This window comes from Diplotaxodon limnothrissa, linkage group LG10, assembly GCF_057381915.1.
Source record: "Diplotaxodon limnothrissa isolate DT_005_m linkage group LG10, D_limnothrissa_male_GT1.1, whole genome shotgun sequence".
Classification (NCBI taxonomy): Eukaryota; Metazoa; Chordata; class Actinopteri; order Cichliformes; family Cichlidae; genus Diplotaxodon; species Diplotaxodon limnothrissa.
The window spans coordinates 35,060,977-35,082,827 of NC_140605.1; the positions used below are offsets into that span (position 1 = coordinate 35,060,977).

The 21,851-nt window shown below is 40.6% G+C and overlaps 1 protein-coding gene across 2 annotated transcripts; it reads right to left on the reverse strand.

Moving 5' to 3' along the window:
- Positions 1 to 1,144: 1,144 nt before the first annotated feature.
- On the reverse strand, positions 1,145 to 20,796 carry serpinf2a (serpin peptidase inhibitor, clade F (alpha-2 antiplasmin, pigment epithelium derived factor), member 2a). 2 transcript variants are annotated; one of them, XM_085364756.1, is made up of 9 exons: positions 20,691 to 20,796; positions 15,163 to 15,231; positions 14,842 to 15,070; positions 14,123 to 14,266; positions 13,984 to 14,026; positions 13,460 to 13,605; positions 12,939 to 13,081; positions 10,998 to 11,193; positions 1,145 to 2,258 (listed from the first exon to the last, which is right to left on the reverse strand). In XM_085364756.1, exons 2-9 carry the CDS (start codon positions 15,214 to 15,216, stop codon positions 1,915 to 1,917), a joined length of 1,299 nt encoding a protein of 432 aa, XP_085220882.1. In that variant the 5' UTR covers positions 15,217 to 15,231; positions 20,691 to 20,796; the 3' UTR covers positions 1,145 to 1,914. The 2 variants fall into 2 exon arrangements, with proteins under 2 accessions (XP_085220882.1, XP_085220881.1); XM_085364755.1 differs by having other exon boundaries at positions 20,602 to 20,794.
- Positions 20,797 to 21,851: the final 1,055 nt, after the last annotated feature.

Sequence of the window (21,851 nt, forward strand, 5' to 3'; positions counted from 1 at the left end):
ACTGTTAACGTTGATGAGCACTACTCTGTAGCTGTATTTGTAGATGTTTAGATGCAGTTTTTTGTAGATTAATGGACTGTCTACTGACCTACTGAAAATGAACCTGATTGGCTGCCCATCCATCCATTTCTTTACTTGTTACTTTTGTTTCTTTTCCAGCATCTTTCATTTATTTATTTATTTTTTGCCACCATCCCAACTTTTAGTGTCGATAATATTTTTCATGCAATGTCTCTCTTTCAACATCTGATATCAAATCATTGCGGCCTGTTTGTTATACAGAGTCTTGACTTTGCACTTCTGTGACCTGACAATGCAGCGAGTCAATGACAGCAATAAGAAAACCCTGTTAGTGTGGCTAATGTGGCTGCTAGCACCACAACATATAACATACTGATGCTATGTGACAAATCGTAGGTATGTTACATGTCCAAAGGCATGAGAGCCAATGGATCCATACATGTAAAAGTGTTTTACATTCTGATCCCGAATCCCTTTGCAAAACACTGATACAGTTAAAGTTATGGTTATGGTTAGGGCTGGATTGGAGGACTGGAAACTCTGCTCAAGCGCGTGTTAGAGCCGTGAGCGGCATTCTGTTGGATTCAAAAGAGGATCCGGAGCGTCTCATAAGGATGCAGAAGGGTACCTCTGTGACAAATCATCGGTATGTTACGCATTGAGAATGAGAATGCTCTCGCTAGCATTGATAGGGAAACTAATGATCTATAAAAACTGTACAGTGTGTGACTAACTGCCTCCGCTAAACTGTGAGCCTGCTACATTCCTTCTCCTTTGTTCTGTCACTCACACTGGATGTTGATTAAGTTAAATTTCTGAAAAAATCTGTTTCTGTGTTTTGAGACAACAGAACGACTGACGGATTACTTTAAAGTAACCTGTAAACTACAGGAAACATCATTAAGATGCACAAGAGACGTAAGCCAGATTTTGAAACTATGCCAACATTCATTCTTTCAGGTCTGTTCAAAGCTGCATACACAGAAAGTGGCTGTTAAAGTACGAAGTACATTAAACCTTTGAAACCTGCAGCATACAGGCATTGTACAAAAAATCATCTGCAGGTTATTTCATGATAAAATGTGAATTATACATTCTGAGTGTGTGTGGGTAATTTTTACTGTGTAACAGGTGTGTTAGCTTTTTTGTTTTTTCCACTTCATCTCTTAAAATAAAATCAACACACTAAAAATGAAACTTCTGTAAGAAAACAACATTCATGATGCACAATTTTGTGGAAAACGTTTTTTTTTTTTTGTATCAAACAACTTTTATGAATTTTTGTGTAAAGCTCTGAAATGTACCAGCAGTCACTGAACACTTCATCAGAAACCTAAAATGTTTTAAAATGTCATTGTTAAAAGTTTTTGCATGAACTTTTTGGAACAACCGATTCCTGCATCTGTATTTTTTGTTAATCTACAATAACTTGTGAACACCAGGCGCTTCCTCTGCTGTAATTCTAAATGCACTTTCATATCAGATGCAGTATGCACCGCACTCACCGCTACCTAGAAAAGTTCAACTTTGAACTTTGACCATGCACGTGTACTCACGCTGCCGCGCTGGCGCTTTCCTTGGCACAGCAGGAAACTGTTATTGTGCAGTGCAAACAATAGAACTGAATGTGTTTCCGAGCACAGCACTGCATGTGCTGCTTCCAGCGTGAAAGGGCCTTAAATCTGCTTTAAAGGGGAAATGACTGACACTTTTGAAAATAAGCTAATTTTGCTTTACAGAGAAGGAGTTAGGATAAAACAAATAAGACATCAAGTATAATTAATGAACTTTAGAAGTGCTTTTACATGTATATTGATTTCCAGTCCCTTACTGTAAGCAAATCTAAATTGTTTGTTTTCCCAAAATAAAATCTTTTCTTTAACTTTACACAGTTCAAAACTCAGGGAAGTCTATAGTACCATTCCCATTACCAGAGATGGGTTTGTATGACTGCTTGTTGTGGGACTCATCATTCAGCATGGGGTTGTCGGGGGCAGGGTTTGTGACGATGCCCATGAAGAGGGGGGTCAAGGAGGCGTCATCGACGAGAGCAAAAAGAAAAGGGGAGTTTACAGAGAACATGGAGACTGAGCGCATGGAGGTTACAACGGTGGTGGCCGAGGCCTCGACACCTTCTTCACTGAGTTCTATTGTGCTGGCGTGCCGAATGCCGGTCACCGTGAGGGGCTGGTCTGATATCCCAGAGAGGTCAGGACCAGAGAACAGAGAGCCAAGGCCTGATAGATACAATGAGAGAGAGAGAAAAATGTCAAACGCTTGCAGACTAACAAGTTTTGGTCAGTCCCTGCAGGTAACAACAACTTGTGGAACCACACAATTTCATAAGTTTGGCTCTTTTTTTTCATTCTCAGGACCAAAATGAATGCTGAACTGGAGTAATAGTCAGTTGGCGGTTGGCGGTAAAATCAAGGTCTTTAAGTCTGACGTTATTAGCCATGTCTGTGCCCAAATTCCGCTGCAGGTCCCAAAATCAAACGAACACTGCTGGATCACTGAGAGTTGAAAAACTGTCTAAATTCTTTCATCTGTAATAAAATGATCACTGTGGCTGCTCCACCAGGTGTAAAAATTAAGTTTAACACGGTGGTCAGCACTGTTGCCAGCAAGAAGATCCTGAGTTCAATTCCACCATCAGGCTGGGGTGGAGTTTGCATGTTTTCCCTGTGTTTGCGTGGGTTCTCCCCGGGTACTCCGGCTTCCTCCCACAGTCTAAAGACATGCACTTTGTGGGGATAGGTTAATTGAAGTATCTAAATTACCCATAGGTGTGAATGTGAGTGCGTCCCTGTGTGTTAGCCTTGCGACAGACTGGCGACCTGTCCAGGGTGTACCCCCGCCTCTTGCCCCACGACCCTGAAAAGGATAAGCGAATGCGAATGGGATGGGGGATCCAGGCATCCATGAGAACCGAATTTATTAAATTTAACAAAGATAGAAGTTAGCAGGAAGTTAGCTTGCTAGCTCCTATCTAAATATAATATAGCATGTTCTAACTGAGAGATTTCTGTAAAAATTCAAACGTACAGCTCTGCTATCACTTCCAACATAAAAGAAGACAGAAAACTAAACAGCAGTGACGTTTGTAGGGTTACTGAAGTTGGGCTAGCTGGTATATAATGATGTGCTACGTGATCGCTAGCTACACCCGACCAACCAATCACAGCAGATGGCCCCGCCCCTCCCTGAGCCTGGTTCTGCCGGAGGTTTCTTCCTGTTAAAAGGGAGTTTTTCCTTCCCACTGTCGCCAAAGTGCTTGCTCATAGGGGGGTCATATGATTGTTGGGTTTTTCTCTGTATCTATGAAGCGCCTTGAGGCAACTTTTGTTGTGACTTGGCGCTATATGAATAAAATTGAATTGAATTGAATTGAATTGAATTGAATTACACAGCTATGTTAGCATAACATAAACACAGTGAAGGTGGAGGATGAACGCTAACTTTTTTTTCCACTCGGTAAAAGTTCACATGAGGGTTCCTGATGGTTAGGGACAAATGTAATTGCATGGCAGGGTGCTGTAAACGGACCAAACTTCAGTCAGGAGAACAACTGAGATAATCCATCCACAATACAAGGTTAGTCATTCATATACTGCTGCATGGGCTGGGCTGTAGTTACATCGTAAGGTTTTTAAAATGATTAACGGTAATAAAAACCGAGAGAAGCCGACTGTGATTACTGACTGTTTTTAGGGGCTTTTTGAGATTAAATAGAACAAGATATAAAGCATTAAAACATGTTAAAAACACAAAAGCCTTATTAAACGCAGGGTAGTTTGGACCCGGAAGCAGGATTCATCAAGTCATCACTTAAAGACCAGATTATAATTTACTGGGAGGAGGGAGAGACAGAGGTAATAACCTTGCCAATAGTAAACCTTGGACAGCACAACAACTCCCTCTAACATAATGATAAATGAAAACTATTGACTGGTTATAACATTTGAAAAAGTATTAGCTTTGTCTATTCAGTGTAACTGACAAGCAAAGAATGAAACATTTCACATCCCAAAATGGAACACCCCCAATCTCCTATAAAACTTTGCTGTGGCCATCTTATTTTCTCAGCCATCCAGCAGTGACTGCAAGTGTAAAGAAAACCAAGAATAGAAAAAGTAAAAGACCAACCAATAATTTTAAGTCTGCCATATAGATTATAACAACCATAATCAGAGAAGAAATACTTTATACTTGTTAATGAGCAATAGTAAATATTAAAAAGATAAAAACTAAAAGGTTTTTCAGAATGCACTCCTTATTGGTTTCCATTTCAGAAATTGATATGTTTTTGTAGTGCTGTCACTGTTAATCTCATTAAAATGATCATCCCGTTAACGAGCTTACCACGCTAACGCGTTGACGCTGTCCAGCCCCATGCACGGGGTGATCCGCGGTAACTCGTTAACGGAGATTTGCCGCGTTAATGCAGTTATGGCGTTAAGGTCATTTTAACGAGATTATTGCTAACAGCACTAGTTTTTTTGTTTTATCTGCACAAAAAAATTACAACCTTTTACATTTTTAAGGGCAATAATTTCTCATAATTATAATTAATTATGAGATCCCTGCAAGCAGCCAATCCCCAAGCTCGGGTCCTCTACCAGAGGCCTGGGAGCTTGAAGGTCCTGCGCAGTATCTTAGCTGTTCCCAGGACTGCGCTCTTCTGGACAGAGATCTCCGGTGTTGTTCTGCTGGAGCCACTTGCCTAGTTTGGGAGTCACCGCACCTAGTGCTCCGATTACCACGGGGACCACCGTTACCTTCACCCTCCACATCCTCTCGAGCTCTTCTCTGAGCCCTTGGTATTTCTCCAGCTTCTCGTGTTCCTTCTTTCTGATGTCGCTGTCATTGGGAACCGCTACATCGATCACTACGACCGTCTTCTTCTGTTTGTCTACCACCACTATGTCCGGTTGGTTAGCCACCACCATTATATATATATATATATATATATATATATATATATATATATATATATATATATATATATATATATATACGTCAAAAATGACATCACTTGGGGCAGGTAATGGTGGACATGCGATAGTTTGAGCTGACGTCTATTCCAACGTAGGAAGTGTTACAAACAGCTGATCGGATCGGCAAAGCGTGTTTCTGAATATTATGTTTTTGTTGCTGCAAGTGCTTTTTATGCAATTTTTGCAAAGCTATATGTGGAAGGAAACCGTGACCTAGGACAAGCTGATGGCATAAGATGTAAGTACGACTCCTCCGGTTTCATATGCAAAAAAAATTATTGCGCTAACTTACGAGGTTGCAGTTCTATCGGGATTTAAAAATAGTTGCGCAAAACAGAGCGTGCCCGCTCCGACCAGCTTTAAAGGGTTAAAGATTTTTTTGTAAGTATTCACTGTGTTAAAGATTGATGAAAACTATTAAAACTCTCTTTGAATTCCAGCATACATTCTTTGTGTTTATTCTGCATTTACTTCATTGAATTGCGTAAATGTCTGCTACAATCTTAAATTATAAAGTTGAAAAAATGTAATTGGAGCCAGGCTATTGATCAAGTAATTGCAATTAATAACAGAAAATTGTAAGATTAATTAGTTATTTTTTTCATCATCATCATCATCATCATCAACTTTATTTATAAAGCACTTTAAAACAACCACAGCTGACACAAAGTGCTGTACATTGGAACTGTAAAATAAAATTACATGAGATATAAATAAAAAACAAATAAAAGAAGAGTGAAATCATTAATTAAATAACTACTGCATTAAAAAAGAAACTAAGTCTCACTGAGGTTAAAAGCCAAGGAATAAAAGTGGGTTTTAAGACGTGATTTAAAAGTGGACAGTGAAGGGGCCTCTCTAACATGCATGGGCAAATTATTCCATAATTTTGGAGCCACAATAGAGAAGGCCCTGTCCCCTCTGAGCTTCCTCCTGGATCTCGGTACCTCCAGGAGCAGCTGGTCAGCTGACCTGAGAGACCGACAGGGTATGTGGGGATGAAGAAGCTCAGAGAGGTAAGGCGGGGCAAGACTGTGAAGGCATTTAAAAACAAACATAAGAATTTTAAAATTAACTCTAAAAGACACAGGCAGCCAGTGCAGAGAGGCCAGCACGGGGGTTATATGCTCTCTTTTTCGAGTTCCTGTTAGGAGTCGTGCAGCCGCATTTTGAACCAGCTGCAGACGTGACAGCAATGACTGACTGACCCCCACATAAAGTGAGTTACAGTCGTCCAGGCGGGAAGAAATAAAAGCATGGATCACTGTTTCAAGGTGCTGCCTCGAAAGAAAAGATTTTAGTCTTGCCAGTCGCCTTAAATGATAAAAACTGGACTTCACCACTGCTCTGATTTGGTTGTCCAATTTAAAATCACTGTCCAACTTAAAAGCAAGGTCAGTAACAACAGATTTAAAATAGACTTCCAGGGATCCTAAAACAACAGAGGAGGACTCACAGGGACCACTGGGTCCAAACACCAACACTTCTGTTTTCTTTTTATTAAAATTTAAAAAGTTTCGAGCCAACCAAGCTTTAATGTCATCTAGACATGTCAAGAGAGGTTTTATGGAGATGGCATCCTTGCGTTTTAGTGTCAAATAAATTTGGCAGTCATCGGCATAACAGTGAAATGAGATCCCATGCCTTCTAAGGATAGAACCCAGAGGCAGTAGATACAGAGAAAAGAGCAGTGGCCCTAAAATTGAGCCCTGTGGGACACCACATGACAGAGGAGCAGAAGACGATTCGTAACCGAGAAGGCTGACAGAGAAAGTTCTATCTGACAAATAAGACCTAAACCAATTGAGTGCAGTGCCACCAATACCCACTACATCATGTAATCGAGAAATTAAAATATTGTGGTCTACTGTGTCAAAGGCAGCAGTTAGGTCAAGCAAGACAAGAACAACATGGTTACCAGAATCACATGCCAGAAGGAGGTCATTAAAAACCCTTAGTAATGCAGATTCTGTGCTGTGAAGGGTTTTAAAACCTGACTGAAAAACCTCAAAGATTCCATTTTCATCTAGAAAATCTTTCAGTTGACTAAAAACTATTTTCTCTAAAACCTTGGAGACTAAAGGCAGCTTGGAAATAGGCCTATAGTTCGCTAAAACTGTGTGATCAAGGCCAGGTTTCTTAAGCAGTGGCTGTACTACTGCATGTTTGAAATTTGCAGGAACCACACCAGAAGACAGACTGCTGTTAATAATGTCAAGGACATACTGTTGTATACTAGGAAAAATTTCTTTAAAGAATTGTGGAGGGACAGGATCCCGTGGGGAACCTGTGGGCTTAATATGGCTAACCACATCCTCTAAAGAGGAGAGCGTCACAAGCTCAAACTGAGTGAAAACAGCAGCGCAAGGGACAGAGACAGAGGGTCAGAGTCAGGACCTGTGATAAGAGCCCTGATGGTGACAACCTTTTCAATAAAAAAGTTCAGAAAATCATTGCAAATCTCAGGAGAAACTTCCAAACAGACATTCAAAGGAGTATTAAGAACAGTGTCAATGGTCCTAAATAACACACGTGGGTTATGACAGTTGGAAGAAATAATATTTGCAAAATATTCCCTTTTTGCCTCTTTAACAGTGTTCTGGTAGCGATGCCAGCAGTCTTTGAGAATTTGAAATGATACATGCAGTTTATCCTTTTTCCGCTTCTGTTCTGCTCGACGACATTCCCTCTTAACAGCACGACTGCTCTCATTAAACCAAGGCTCAGGTTTAGCCTTGGGCTGCCTGGTTTTTAAAGGAGCCACAGAGTCCATGATTTTTTTGACAGCAAGAATTAAACCAGGAATGTAAGTCTTCTGTGTCAGAGGAAACAAAGTCAGAAGGCCCGCCGAGCTGATTAAAAGCAGCAGAAAACTGTGCAGCAGTGGCGGGGTTAATAACCCGACAGCACCGAGTAGCAGCGCCAGATCTAACTGCGGTATATGTCAAACCAACGTTGAATAACACAGGCATATGATCTGAGAGTGCACAGTCACAAATCTCCAAGTCAGTGACAGGCACACCATATGACAGAACAAGGTCCAGTGTGTGTCCGTGCTCATGTGTAGGGCCACGTACGGACTGTACCAGGCTAAAAGAGTCAATAAGGCTTAAAAAGTCCTTTACCAGTGGCTTATCAGGACAGCATACATGTATATTAAAATCTCCAACAATAAGAACACTATCATAGTTGGGCATAATCCCAGCTAAAAAATCAGAAAAGTCGTTTATGAAGTTCTTATTGTATTTCGGGGGGCGATAGATGACAGCGCAGAAAATCGGGTTTGTACGACTCACCTCAAATGAGGTAAGTTCAAAGCTGGAGAACGAAGGCTGTAGAAAACACTGCTTACATTTAAAATCCTTTTTGTAAACAGTCACTGTGCCTCCACCTCTGCCTGACGTCCGTGGCGAGTTAAAATAGCAACAATCCACAGGTAAAAGTTCAGATAGAACACTGGACTCACCAACACTCAGCCACGTCTCAGTCACACACAGAAAATCCAGATCACGGGAACTGAAGAAGTCCCGAAGAATAAAAGTTTTGTTTAAAAGTGATCTGGCGTTCACCAGGCCAATCCTAGCGGGAGCTGGAGTTGGCGCTCGGGGTTCAGGAGGTCCAGAAACCCGCCGCAGCGATCTCAGATTCCGATAATGTTGACAGCGGAGGTTTAGCCTGGGAGGGCATGGGCAGCGAGGCCGAGGAGCATCATCATCAAAGCCGACCACAGGCACCAAACAGGCATCAACAGGATCCAGAAAACGCCGAGACGCAAACAACCTTGGCAAGAATCCATGCACTGGTCGGAAAACAGCAGAATAATTCTTTAGGTAAACCTTTAGCTTCACCAGGCGACCGCTTCGTTTACCCCGGCGACGAGGACGCTTTCGCCGGGAAGGTAGCGTGGGAACCCGGTACAGGTAACCCGGGGTTTCCGATGCAAATGGGGGCAGGGGTTGCTGCCCACCAGCTCCAAAGGACACAATATTTTGGACCACAGGTTTGAGGTCCAATAGTGTCTGGCGATCATACCTCAGCAGAGACTTTGTTTCATGGATGACACAAATTAAAAATAACATAAACAGGAACAAACATGACAGTGACAGACGAGCAGCCACACACACCGGCGCCATCTTGCCAAAACCTTGGGATGGAGCTGGACTTAAATCTATTGACAGCACTAATATATATATATATATATATATATATATATATATATATATATATATATATATATATATATATATATATATATATATACTTGACTGTACTTGAGTGTATATATATATATATATATACACTCAAGTACAGTCAACGGTCAAAGCCAAATAACATAAGGCAAATTTGAAATCTAAACTAAGGCATAAAAAATGTATCTTTACCCTGTCTTGCTCGAAGGCTTTTAAGTACATGTGTTTCTGTGTGTTAAAGTGTGCAAGTGAATAATTGAGTTCATGTAAGCCTTTAAAAGACAATATGGTGGATGCAATGAAGAGAAGTGAGCATATCAGCATTCTGAAGTTTGTGCAGTATCTTTAAAATAAAACCCATCCTGACTCTGAGTGGTGCTGACAAACTAGTTTATGTTAGGGTGCCAGTACAATCTGTGGGTATCTCAACTTCCATAACGTTGACCTCAAAGCTACACGGTTTCATAAAGAGTCATAAAGAGCTTTCTTGTTATATGTAAAATTGTATTTATTTAAATTTTTACTTTTTAATTATTTTACTTGCATTTTTTAAATCACTTTTATATTTAAATATATTTAAATGTTCATTTGCTATTTATCTAGGGATTGAAGAGTAACGCAATTTCTATTCTCCGTATGTCCTGTACATGTGGAAGAATCGACAAATAAAGTTGACTTTGACTTTGACTTTGAGAGTCAATAAATTCTGAACTTTACTGTTGGACAACTGCTATCTGTTGTTCCATTTTGTTTAAATACAACTTTAAGTGGCACTCAACCAACGCAGATGCCAACAGACTTAATAAACTAATCCGTAAGGCCAGCAATGTTGTGGGGATGGAGCTGGACTCCCTCAAGGTGGTGTCGGAGAGGCGGATGCTGTCCAAGATAAAGACAATGTTGGATAACACCTCCCACCCACTCCATGACATGTTGGTCAGTCACAGGAGCTCGTTCAGTGAGAGACTGAGATTACCGAAAAGCACCACTGAACGACACAGGAAATCTTTCCTGCCTGTGGCTCCCTGTACAACGCATCCTCTTAACACACTGGTTACTGCTACAGCTACACATTTCTTTTCCAGCTATTTATTAATGAGTGACTTACGTATGTATGTATGTATATATATGTATATATTGTACTATTCTTAGTTAGCGTATTGTCTGTCTTGTCTTAATGTTGGTTTATGTTGGTTTATAATGGAGCACTGTAACAAAAAATAATTTCCCCCAGGGATCAATAAAGTATTCTGATTCTGATTCTGATTTATTGTGGTTGCAAATACTGAATTTCAACTGTCTGATTAGTCAAAGGTCACCTAAACGTTTCTCTGTAGAGCACCCACAGTACGATTGTAGGGAGCCATCTAGGGTTGAATAGGTTGCATCCACCCCCTTTAACACCCATTTGGAAACACTTTTGACAGAAAAACTTATTTTGAAATATAAAATCTTCCAGTGTGTGATGAACTGAAGGTAAATGTCAGAAGACCGTAAAATCTGGAGGAGCTTGAGAGACTTGCCATAGAAGAATGGGCTGGGATTGCTCAGGAGAAGCATATGAGACGTGTTGAAAACTACAACAAGTGACTGCGGGCTGTCAGTATCAGGAGACCTAAAAACTTTAGCCCTACTATGTTTTTTGTTTGTTTGTTTGTTTAATAATTTTGTTTCAGTGTTCATCCAAAATTCATAACAGGACTAACAATTTTGTCCTCAACTGTAAGTCCAAAGACCAAGGAAATCCTCGAAATTCAAGATGTCTTCAGTGACTCGTTCAGTTTCTTACCCATGTTGGTCAGAGCCGCCTGGAGCTCCTTTTGGTACTCCAGCTTCAATTTAGGCAAGTTCACCTGCATCAGTTTCTCCTGAGGTAGAGATCTGTAGAGGTCGGAGATGTTTAGTTTGGAAAGCACTGACAACAGGTTTCCTCTGGGAAGGATGATTAAGAAGCTGGTGTTTCCCTTGAAGGGAAAACTGGCAACCTGGACAAGAGAAGATGATATTTTGTCTGTGTCTTTTCCCCAACTTCATCTCAACATATAAACTAAAAGTTGAAGGGAACAGGCTGGAAGATGAGCCTTGCAACTTTGGATGGGAAACTGAGAAATCATTTGTAACTTTTGTTGTTGCCTTTGGCATGAGACCATGGATTAACCTCCTGAGAACCAGCCTATTCATTTATGTCCTCTGTAATGTACTTTTGTTTTTGGTCTACATCTTTTGATTTCTTTGACCGATCCTAATACGTCCTTTTTAAACAAAGAGTCTCTGTGGCTTTTAAACCACAAAACACGCTGCGCCAAAACTTGGTCCACCCCAAGGATTGGGTCCCCGACACAAACAGAGTAACATAGTGTATGCTGTTAAGTGCAGGAGGATTGCCAGGATTTATACATCGGGGAAACCAAACAACCTCTGGCTACAACACAGAAGAGCCACCTCGTCAGGCCAGGACTCTGCAGACTATTTACACCTACAGCCCAGTGGACACTCTTTCAATGATGAGGATGTAACATCCTGGACAGGGAGGAACGCTGGTTTGAGGGCGGAGTCAAGGAGGCCATTTACGTGAAAAGGGAAAGACCATCTCTGAATGGAGGAGGGGCCTAAGGGTACATCTGTCACCATCTTACAGTTCTGTGATTGCAGCCATTCCCCAACTCTCTGTGAATGGGACTCATGGCCACTGATCAGTGAGCATGACAAGTTGTATATTAATGATCAAGCAACTGACCTCGTTATGCAAATATACTGTTTATAAGGTTGGGCAAAGCTGCAGTCAGCTGAGACTGAAGAAGTCACCTGGATGAGTGACGAAACGTTTCTCCCACTGAAAACGTTACGTCCAGATGAACAGAATCAACTTTTGGGACTAATAAGTCCTGGTGTATTAAATAGATGACATCCTGGGCTTTACATTGATATCTCGTGTGTTTAACTCCAAAGAGGAAGGAAATCACAAAAAAAGTTTAATAGGAAGATTCATTTTCCTTTGGTTCTCAGGATTAAGGCATGGCATAGGTGAGCTTCCACAGCTGCTATAAGACAAACAAATTTAAGATTTTTATAGAATTAAAAAAAATAACTAATCTTGAGATCTTATCACAAACAACAAATATGCTTTTCAAGTCACATGGTCAGTGTTGCCAACTTAGCGACTTTGTTGCTATATTTAGCGAGCTTTCAGACCCCTTAGCGACTTTTTTTTCTAAAAAAAAGACGTGAAAGCGCTTTTACTCTCAACAAGCAGCGGGTGCTGTAACGCAGTCAGTTCTTCTTTTACTCTTTTACTCTTATGCTGTTTAGTGTAAAAGTGTAAAACTACTTATACACACACACACACACAAAGTAACTCTCCCAGAGTGCCAATTTCGGGTCACTTTTGCCGGTCCAAGCCCGGGTAAAGGAGCAGGGTTGGAATTGTGACATTGAAAAAACAATAATTGCTAAAATAAATTTAATTTGTAGTTCTAAATAAACTCTAAATGCATTTAGGACGTTTTTTACTCACTTTATGTCTCTTCCACGATGTCATTTCTCTCTCCAACAACGTAGGTTACAATTAGATTAGCATGACCAATTATGCAAATTAGGCGATGACGTCATTTAGCGACTTCTAGCGACTTTTAGGACAACCAATAGCGATTTTCCTTACTGAGGAGTTGGCAACACTGCACATGGTTTCTGTCTATGTTAAATGTTGTGCTACCCCAGACGTTGGTGTTACCTGTGCTTCCAGTTTGGAATCATACATCAGGCGTAAAGGGTACTGGACAGATTTCATCATGTCCACTGACACAGAGTTCTGGCTGTCCAAGTAAAACTCTCCCTTTGATGTTGCTTGTGGGTCAAACTGTGTTTGCCACTGACCTGATGAAAAGTGGAAAAAAGTCAGAATCATTAGCAACTTAAATTCAGTTTATTTCTCAGTTGTTGAAGCGGCTGTAGATAATCACATTGTATCACGGCTTGTCTTTACAGTGCTCATTAATAGCATGAGATGCTTCCCTGGTTTGTACAATGTGCTGTCTGGTTATATGACAGTGGTACTGTTTCTTGAGAATGATGTCCTCCTTGGCCAGGACAGATTTTTTTTTTTGCAGTTTTCACAATTCTGAGAGCTTTTTTCTCCCTTTAGAAAACTTTGATTTATTTGTCCTGTTAATGAGCAAGGATTTAGCTTTGTTCCATCTTTTCTCTGACTGTAAAACACAATAATGAAGAGTTTTGTTTTGTGGAGTGGGTCACCTTTGAAGTATACAGCATTCATGAGCATAAGCACCACATCATGTGGAATACTTTCTAGGAAGTTGGGGATGTGTCCATTGGTAACATTCTCAACCCATTGGTTGACCTCGTCCATAGAGACTAAAGGAACAGGCTGTGATTTGTACCTGGAAAATTCATATCAACATGGCACATACAAGACAAGAGTAATGAACAGACATTTAAGAGAGGTATCTATTCTCATTTTTACCTATTTTTTTACCTGCATCAAATATAAAATTATATATTTTAACATGACGTTTTGTATTATGCAGTGAACATTTCTGACCATGCTCTCAGGCCCTCTTTAGCTTTCTTCTTAATATCTTAATTGATTTTGAGCATTGTTGCACCACCTAGCAAACTGGAAGACTGTAAAACCATAAACAAACAGGAACGTATGAAACAAATTCGATTTATCCCTTTATTCCACCAAAAAAGTGTTTTTTTTAACTTGGCTGCTTCTCTGGAACTTTGTGCAATACTTTCCCAAATGTAAATTATACCTGTGCAGAGACTCTTCAACAAAGGACGCCTTCACTTTAAATCCTGAGAGAGAAAGGACAGGAAAAATACAAATAGAAGTCCAGATTTATACCAATCTTACGATAAATCACCACAAGTACAATATTCATCATCTCATACCTGGCTTCAGGTACATGCGTGCCGCTACCTCCAATGATGTGTGGCTAAAATGAGGTACAAGGCTTCCCAGTGCATGATGGTAGCATGCCAGACCGTGGGCATGAAGGGTCTTTAGTAGCAGCTTCTCTGTCTCAGTGCGAGCACCTTCGAGAAAAATCAGATCACATAATAAAACCAAAGAAACATTTCATACCAGCTCCTGAACTTCATCACAACATGTCTGCTTCTGTCTTGTGTAGAAAAGTACTAAATGTAGGCTGCTGGTGTTGAGGATGTTTGTTCCTTTTGCATGTGCACTGCCACAGAAAAAAGAAAACTCACATTAGACAAACAGCTTCTTTGTAGTTGAATGAAACCACATTTAAAACCAGATCAGAATTACTGGCAGACTTTCTGTTGTTTTGGGTTCAGGAGTTGTGCTTCTCCTATTTTCATATTAATTCTGTCTCTCTTGTTCACTTTAAGTTCAAACCAAACTTTCAGCCAGCTGGCACTGGATACAACGAAGTCAAATATCAAACTTCATTAGAAGGTGGAAATGACCATTTTTAACATTGTTGACAGTAAAGCCCAGACCCTTCCATCAAATTCAGTGCCTCGTCTTCATATTTTCAGGAAGTGATCAAGAATTTCACAGGTTTCGTCTTGTGACGGTGCTCGCAAATCATATTTCACAACGTTTGTCAGATAAAGAGATGAACCTCTAACCCACAACTGACCTAAGGTGAGTTGACCGAGGGCAAAAGCAAGACTGAGTGGTGAGAGGATGACATTGGGCTGCTGTGGACTAACAGGAAGATTTTCCAGGAGCTGCAAACCCAGTTGCTCGGTGGCCTTTCCTATTGCCCTGTGTGCCTCAGGGCTGAACGCTCCTCCACAGCTGTCACCCTCTGACGCCTCGTCTTCTTCTGTTTTACTGACACTTGTAGGTGCTGGACTGGGCTCTTCCTGAAGACATGAGAACAGACTGGGTTATTTTCTAGTGTACAGTTACAGGGAGAGTATTTCCCCTTAGTTATTTAGACTGAGGTTCTTCTTACAGTGAGTCCCAGATGGCAGAGACAAAGCAAGAGAAGAAGAGGATACAGCTTCATCTTTGAACAGTCAACCTGAAAATGTAAGGAAGAAGAACATATTTCATTTTAATGAGAATTATTATTCATCAACAGCAAAATGAAAATGGAAAGAGCCATCAAAGTCCGACACTGGAGACGTCCCAGACACGTGTACAGAGTTACTCTTTTTTAAGATCTCTTTTGATTGAGTTTTGAACTGATTAAAAGAATTCAGGCACCCAGTTTCCCTGAGAGAAAGTCCCACTGGGTGCAATTCAGTGATTTTTATTTATTTACTTTATAAAATGTTACTTTCTTATTTTAAAAAAAATGTTATTTTTCTCATTGCTAATTTAAGTCTTTTAACCAGAAAGAACACAGCTACAGAAATGCTGAGAAAATATTATCCAGCAGTAGTTTTTTCCATTTGCACCAATAAGAACGCAGCTACAGTGATGTCACTCGCTGGTTTTGCCATCCCAATCTTGTTTTGTGGTTTGATGTGATGAGCAAGACAACAACAACAATGTTTTAGGAATAAAAATCATGTTACCATGTTAACACAGTATATGAGTTACACCTCAGAGTACACCCGAGTACACCTGAGGCTCAGGGCTGGGCTGGGACAAAAAATCAGCCCGGGCATTTTGACTGGAGACCGGCCCACCAGGTATTATAGGAAAAGCCATAAAGCCTTTGAATGAAAACAAACGTCGTTGTGATAGTGATGTACAGTCTTGTTGGTATATATGTATCAAACTGATAAACTTAAACCTGCACCATCCTCCCTGTTCTGGTATTCTAAACAGTGCTTAGCTGAAACCCAAAGAGCTGGTCGAGTTAACCTCCTGAACTATCTACAACACATGGTGGAAACCTGAAATTAAGACAGAGAAGACTAGAGGTGAGACATGACCATTACTGAATATTAAAAATAATAAATGACAGATTTAGTGATATTTTCATAAACTATTTATTTACCACATCAATAAACAGCACGGCAGGGCAAAATATTTTTCTAACATGGCTTTTAAAAGTGTAAGGAGACAGAAAGACAGGTGAGAAAGAATAAAACTTAACTAACTTTTTGATGGCATCTTACACAAAGTACTGGTACAGAATCTAGAAAATGTGGGAAAATGCTGGCATCATGTACAGTACTTTCTTCTGAAGAAATTATGTTGGGACCCTGAAAAAAACTTGCACTTTGGCGACAGTGGGAAGGAAAAACTCCCTTTTAACAGGAAGAAACCTCCAGCAGAAGGGTAAGATCAGAATATCTCTTAGCTGGTGATATTAGCATTTAGATCAAAGTACAGCCTCACACAGCTGCTAGCACACCAGCTGTGCAGGCTTTCATCTCTGTACTATAACTGTGAGCTGACGGTGATGTTTAAGGTGATTTGAGCTGATTGTTGGAATTTGGTGCTCTGTAAATAAAACTGAATTGAATTGCATTCATGTTCTGCTGTCAATATGTTGATATTTCTTTTGAATTATGAATTATTCATTGGTGCCTGGCTTCATTTGCATCTGTTCCAGGTTTTCCAGATGACAAACGTTCGGCTTCTTCCAGCTCTCAGACCTCTCTCCAGTTCTTTAGTCTGCATTTCATTGGAACTTCAGCAGAGTGAGAAGAGGGAACCGTGAGACAGAGAGCTCAGTTTGTATTCGCAATGTGTGTGTGTTATGAACACCACTGAACTATAACTTTATTAGTATTGTCATACATGAACAACAGGTGACCCCAGTTTCAGGAAAACACTGGAGATCACATCATAAATTAACAATAAAGCAACAACAACATATAAGCATGTGGGACAGCAGGAGGCTGAAAAACTCCTAAGTTGACTTCTATAACTAGCCTTGTGAGGGCGCTACTGGCAACATGTTTTAATAGGTTACAGAGATACCTGAAGGTGCTTTTGTCATACGACACACGGCAGCTGCAGTCCTGACCCACTGAAACTAATCAAGTGAATCATTAGAAGTTGACGTAATCACACTTTTCTGAAACATTTAATAGAATGTAAGCAGAGGTGGAAAGCATTCTCAGACGGGCGATTATAATGTTCACAGGGAGGTGTGGGTCACACATCAGTGTGGTGCACACATGTGGTCTCAATTACCCCGTCTGAGATTCCTGAAACACTTCCCAGACGGAGGGAAAAGGACAGAAAGTTTGTGAGCAAAGCTTGAAGAAATCCTCGTTGTGTGTGATGTCCTTGTTGTTCTGGACTAAAGTTTCTGAGGCTACGTCCACACTAATGCGTTTTCCTTTGAGGTTGCAGGTTGAATCGTCTTGTGTTTCACGCATGTGCAGGACTGGAACGTAAGTGTTTGAATGTGGATGTGCAACTCTGTGAAAACGACTGAAAATGCTAGTGTGGACGTGGAGTTTTCAAATCTATCCGAGCTAGTGTGGACGTAGCCTTAAAGCTGCAGGATGCTGAGGAGAAACACTGACATGACTCCATCAGCTCAGTTCACAACATTTTAAATGCAGTAATGTAAATGAGTACATTTGTACTTTAATGAAATGCTGATAATTACTCTGCAGTCCAGACTCACCAGCCAACACCTCTGAGTGTCCATCAGAGGGCGACAAACACTCAGTGATATCCGCCAGAGGCAGCAGAGGAACTTCAGCTCACATGTGGTGTAACAGCAAAGCGCACACGATCACTTTAAATGCAGCTGCAGACGGTCTAATTGTAATCTGATTACATATCATGTTGAAATTCAGATTGGTGTCAAACAACATTTTAAATGTTTACATTCTGAGCCTCAATATTTTTCTACTGAAAATCAGCTAAATCAGTCTCAGTGGGTGGACCCAGAACCAGATCCCGCTGAAGGAATCCGAGGCTCTGTAACAGGGCAGTTCCCAGATGGATCAAGGATTCACACTGGATCCGGTTTAGCGTGACTCATTTTCCAGATTACCCCGGATAAACCCCCGTATCATAGCTGCTGATTTTGTCCACAGTCTAAAATTAAACTGAAATATCTCAAATCTATCTGTCCAACACACAGACAGCTCTATAGTTCAATGTTTATTTTAACATGTTTGCTTTTACTTAAGTCTTGAAAAAAATTCTGCTTCTTTCTTCCATCAGTGTGAAACGGTCACTATCATTGGCCTGGTGTGTCCGTATCAGTGAAGACTGAGATTAGATTAAAGATGAAATCAGATTTATCTTCTAAATCTTACTAATTGTTTCCATAATGGCAGAAATAACAGAGTGCGATAAAAAAAAGAAGACGACCTTTTTGCAGTTCATCATTTCTCCCCTCCTAGTATCACGAGCATATTCATATTCCTCAATCCAGTGGATTAAAATGGACGTTCTGGCCTTTACTTATCTGTTGCCATGGTGAGTCATGCTCTTCTGATGATGGCTAATTGTCAAACTAACTCTGACCGAACTAAAAACACTGACTTGGCGATCTCGGATATAATAAACTTGAGTTTGTGAACCTGCTTCCTGGAGCAGAGCCCTGATTATTCTGTCAGTTTGCTTCATTTTGAAATGATTGTCTGTCCTTTTGTGTGTATTTAACTCTCAATTGTCATTTTTTCCAAATGTAAAATTAAAAGAATTTAATGTTTCACCTCTCATCCGAGAAGCTTCTTCAGTTCTAAGGTCAAATGGTGGAGAGTCCCAGATATAAACCTAGTGGGAGTATCTTCAAGCAACTTAAAGAAGTCCAGACGCTTTTCTTTGTAAGCTCCTTTGACTACGATGACCTGGATGACTGAGAACCTTCACAGACTCTCTCAGAAACAGTTCATAACTTCCCTTCAACTCATTCATGTCACCTAAAAGGTAAACCTGTTTCTCCATCACCTGTTCAGCTCTGATGATCCAGTAAGGACATCTCCTGGTTTCATCTTCATGTTTCCCTCTCACCACATATACAAACCAACATCATGACCAGCAGCTTTACAGCTGTGGCTCCAGCAAACATCAGGTGATACTAGAAACTAATATTAAATAAATTCTAACAACAGCTGATCAAGTTTAAAGGCGCTTCTGCTGTTTAACGCGACCTCCGCTAGTTTCCTCTTTCTGGCGCAAAGCGGGAGATAAACAAGCAAGAGAGACGGGACTTGCAGCAAAAACGCCGATCAGCTGATCATTGATCAGTTTCATGATTGAAGTAGCAGCAGGAGAGGGAGGGGGGAGAATGAGAGAAGAAGAGGCAGCTGTGCAGCAAAGAGGAAGAAAAAATCCAGCTTTTTGTCTTTTTTTTATTGCAGCTGAAGTACGGGACAAATCGCATTTATTTTCAGCTCAATACGAAACGCGTAATATTAACTCTGAATACCAGAGGATTCAGTTTTTTACGGGACAGTTGGCAACTCTACTAACTAACCTTATGAATAAAATAAAGTTCACTATCAGTAACATCATAGCACCCAGCTGTATAGAAACTCCGTCATGCTAGCTAGTAGCAGTGCGAGTTATTGTAACTGACGGTAAAAAGTCAGCATAACAAAAATAAACTCCATGTAAACTTGGTTTATATCTGACCCAGATAGACTGCAGGTCATAACTTCTTACCTGAAGTTCAGTTCACCTGACGCTCGCACCAGCAGCCGCCTCGGGTCTCTCCACCTCCCCTTTCCCCCATCCACCTGCTGGCCTCCACCACTTGCTAATTTTACTGAATCTGTGAAAGCTCCACCGTAGCCACTACCAAACAATTGAGTTATTTTTACACGTCTGTCAGCATCTGTCCAATCCGCCACCTTTCACTGTTTACACGGTTACGAAAAAAAGACAACAACAAAACATCGCCCATTTAAAACGAAAAATTACCATCGGGCATACCGGACAAATGCCCGGTATGCCCAATGGCCAGTCCAGCTATGCCTGAGGCTCAGGGAAACAGGTTCAGAAATATTCTGTACTGGACCTAAACACTGAACAAGTAGAGTTTACGTCCTGTTCTGAATGCTAAACCAAGAACATCCCTGTGGTGACAGTTGTGTCTCATCCTCTAGGAACCAAAGATAACAGTTTAAGATGAAACATAAGACCAACATCTGCACACTCCTCCGTATGAAAGCTTTCAGGGTTATTGATATGTAAATATTCCCTCGCTAGGTTCAGACTCAGTTGACGTTTCAGATATGGCTGCTGTGTTTACCAGGAGACTAAAGGTTACTGTTTCAGAACCTCTTTTGGCTGCAGTACGCAGCATACACATGACAGGGAATGAACAGAACCGCATAAATACACCATCACTACATAAAAGGATCAGGCTCACCATTATATACATACTGCTCTGCAGAGTGCACTTCAACATGTAAGAACTTACGTACGGATATTGTAGTTAAAAGTCGCTGACTGCAAATTTTTCTCTAGAGATCAAATGCACAAAGGTTTCGGTAGATGAAGACATCCTTGAACTCACCTGGTTTTTGTCCGATGTGGAGACAGATGATGGGGATCAAAAGGGTTTAAAAGGTGAGATAAAATAAAAGTAAAGAAAGACAAACCAACCTTCTCCAGGCTGGACAGCGTAGCGCCTGGACCCGACTACTACCACCCCTCTGCTGGCTAGTTAATGATCAACTCGGTGCCTGCTGCCGCCACGCAATGTAAAAAACATCCTACAGTCTGACAGACAAGCTGCTTTTCAAACTGTAGGATGTTTCTCTGCACAAGCTGCCAGACTGAAAACACTGCTGGGAAGTTATTTAGCTTCAATGAACAGGAAGTAATACTACGATGCTGTACTTTCTCTTAATGTTAACTTTATAGTCCAAAATACTTTCTGCATGAAGTGAGTCCCCTTCACCAACACAGGTTTTACTTTAGTCACAGCTCACACAGAACAACAGTTATGGTAAAAAGCATGATATCATTTAACACTGACAGCGTACACATGGTGTAAATAAGTCATGAAGCCTCTGGGTAAATGTTTACTTTATTATTACATTTGGTTTTTTTACTTTACAAGGAGAGACTTTTTTTTAGCAACAGTGCAAGAAGCTTTGTTAAATATTCTAAAATGACAAATAAAGTAACTCTGAATCTACAGAGCACATTACAAATAATAAAACTTTCTTTCAATAACAGGTTAAACCTTCAAACTCCACCAATCATTTGGCCCCTGGAAGCATCTTCTGGAAAATTAAACAATCACGCCGTCTGGCACAAAAACACCAAAGAGCTGGGAAAACGCGTCATAAAGAGCTGGAACAGCAGCTTACTGCCGTTTGATTTCGGAGCCAAAAAATCGAGTATAACTTGTAGGTGCAGGCTGGTATTTTATAATCATTAAGTGCAGTTTGAAAATGATTGTGTGCTGAGAAAATGTGTAGAACCATAAACAAAGAAGCCTCTTTCTGCACAAGTCAGCACAGGTTAGGTTACTAAAACAGCTAAGCTCAAATAAGTGTAACGAAGCTGTGCCCAGTTAGACTTCAAGGGAAAATGATAAAAGCTTAATTAATTTAATACCAACGTTGGGCCGCAGTGAACAAAGCAAATAAACATCAATTAAACTTCACAATGAAAGCTAAGTTAAACATAGCTGCACAGCTGGTAATCAAAGCTGGAGCCGCCACGTTTCCCTGGACTGAAACACAGTTTCTTGTGCAATGATCCTCCACGTTGGAGCCTTCGTGTTGCGTGCACATACGTTCAGCAGAGAGTGGG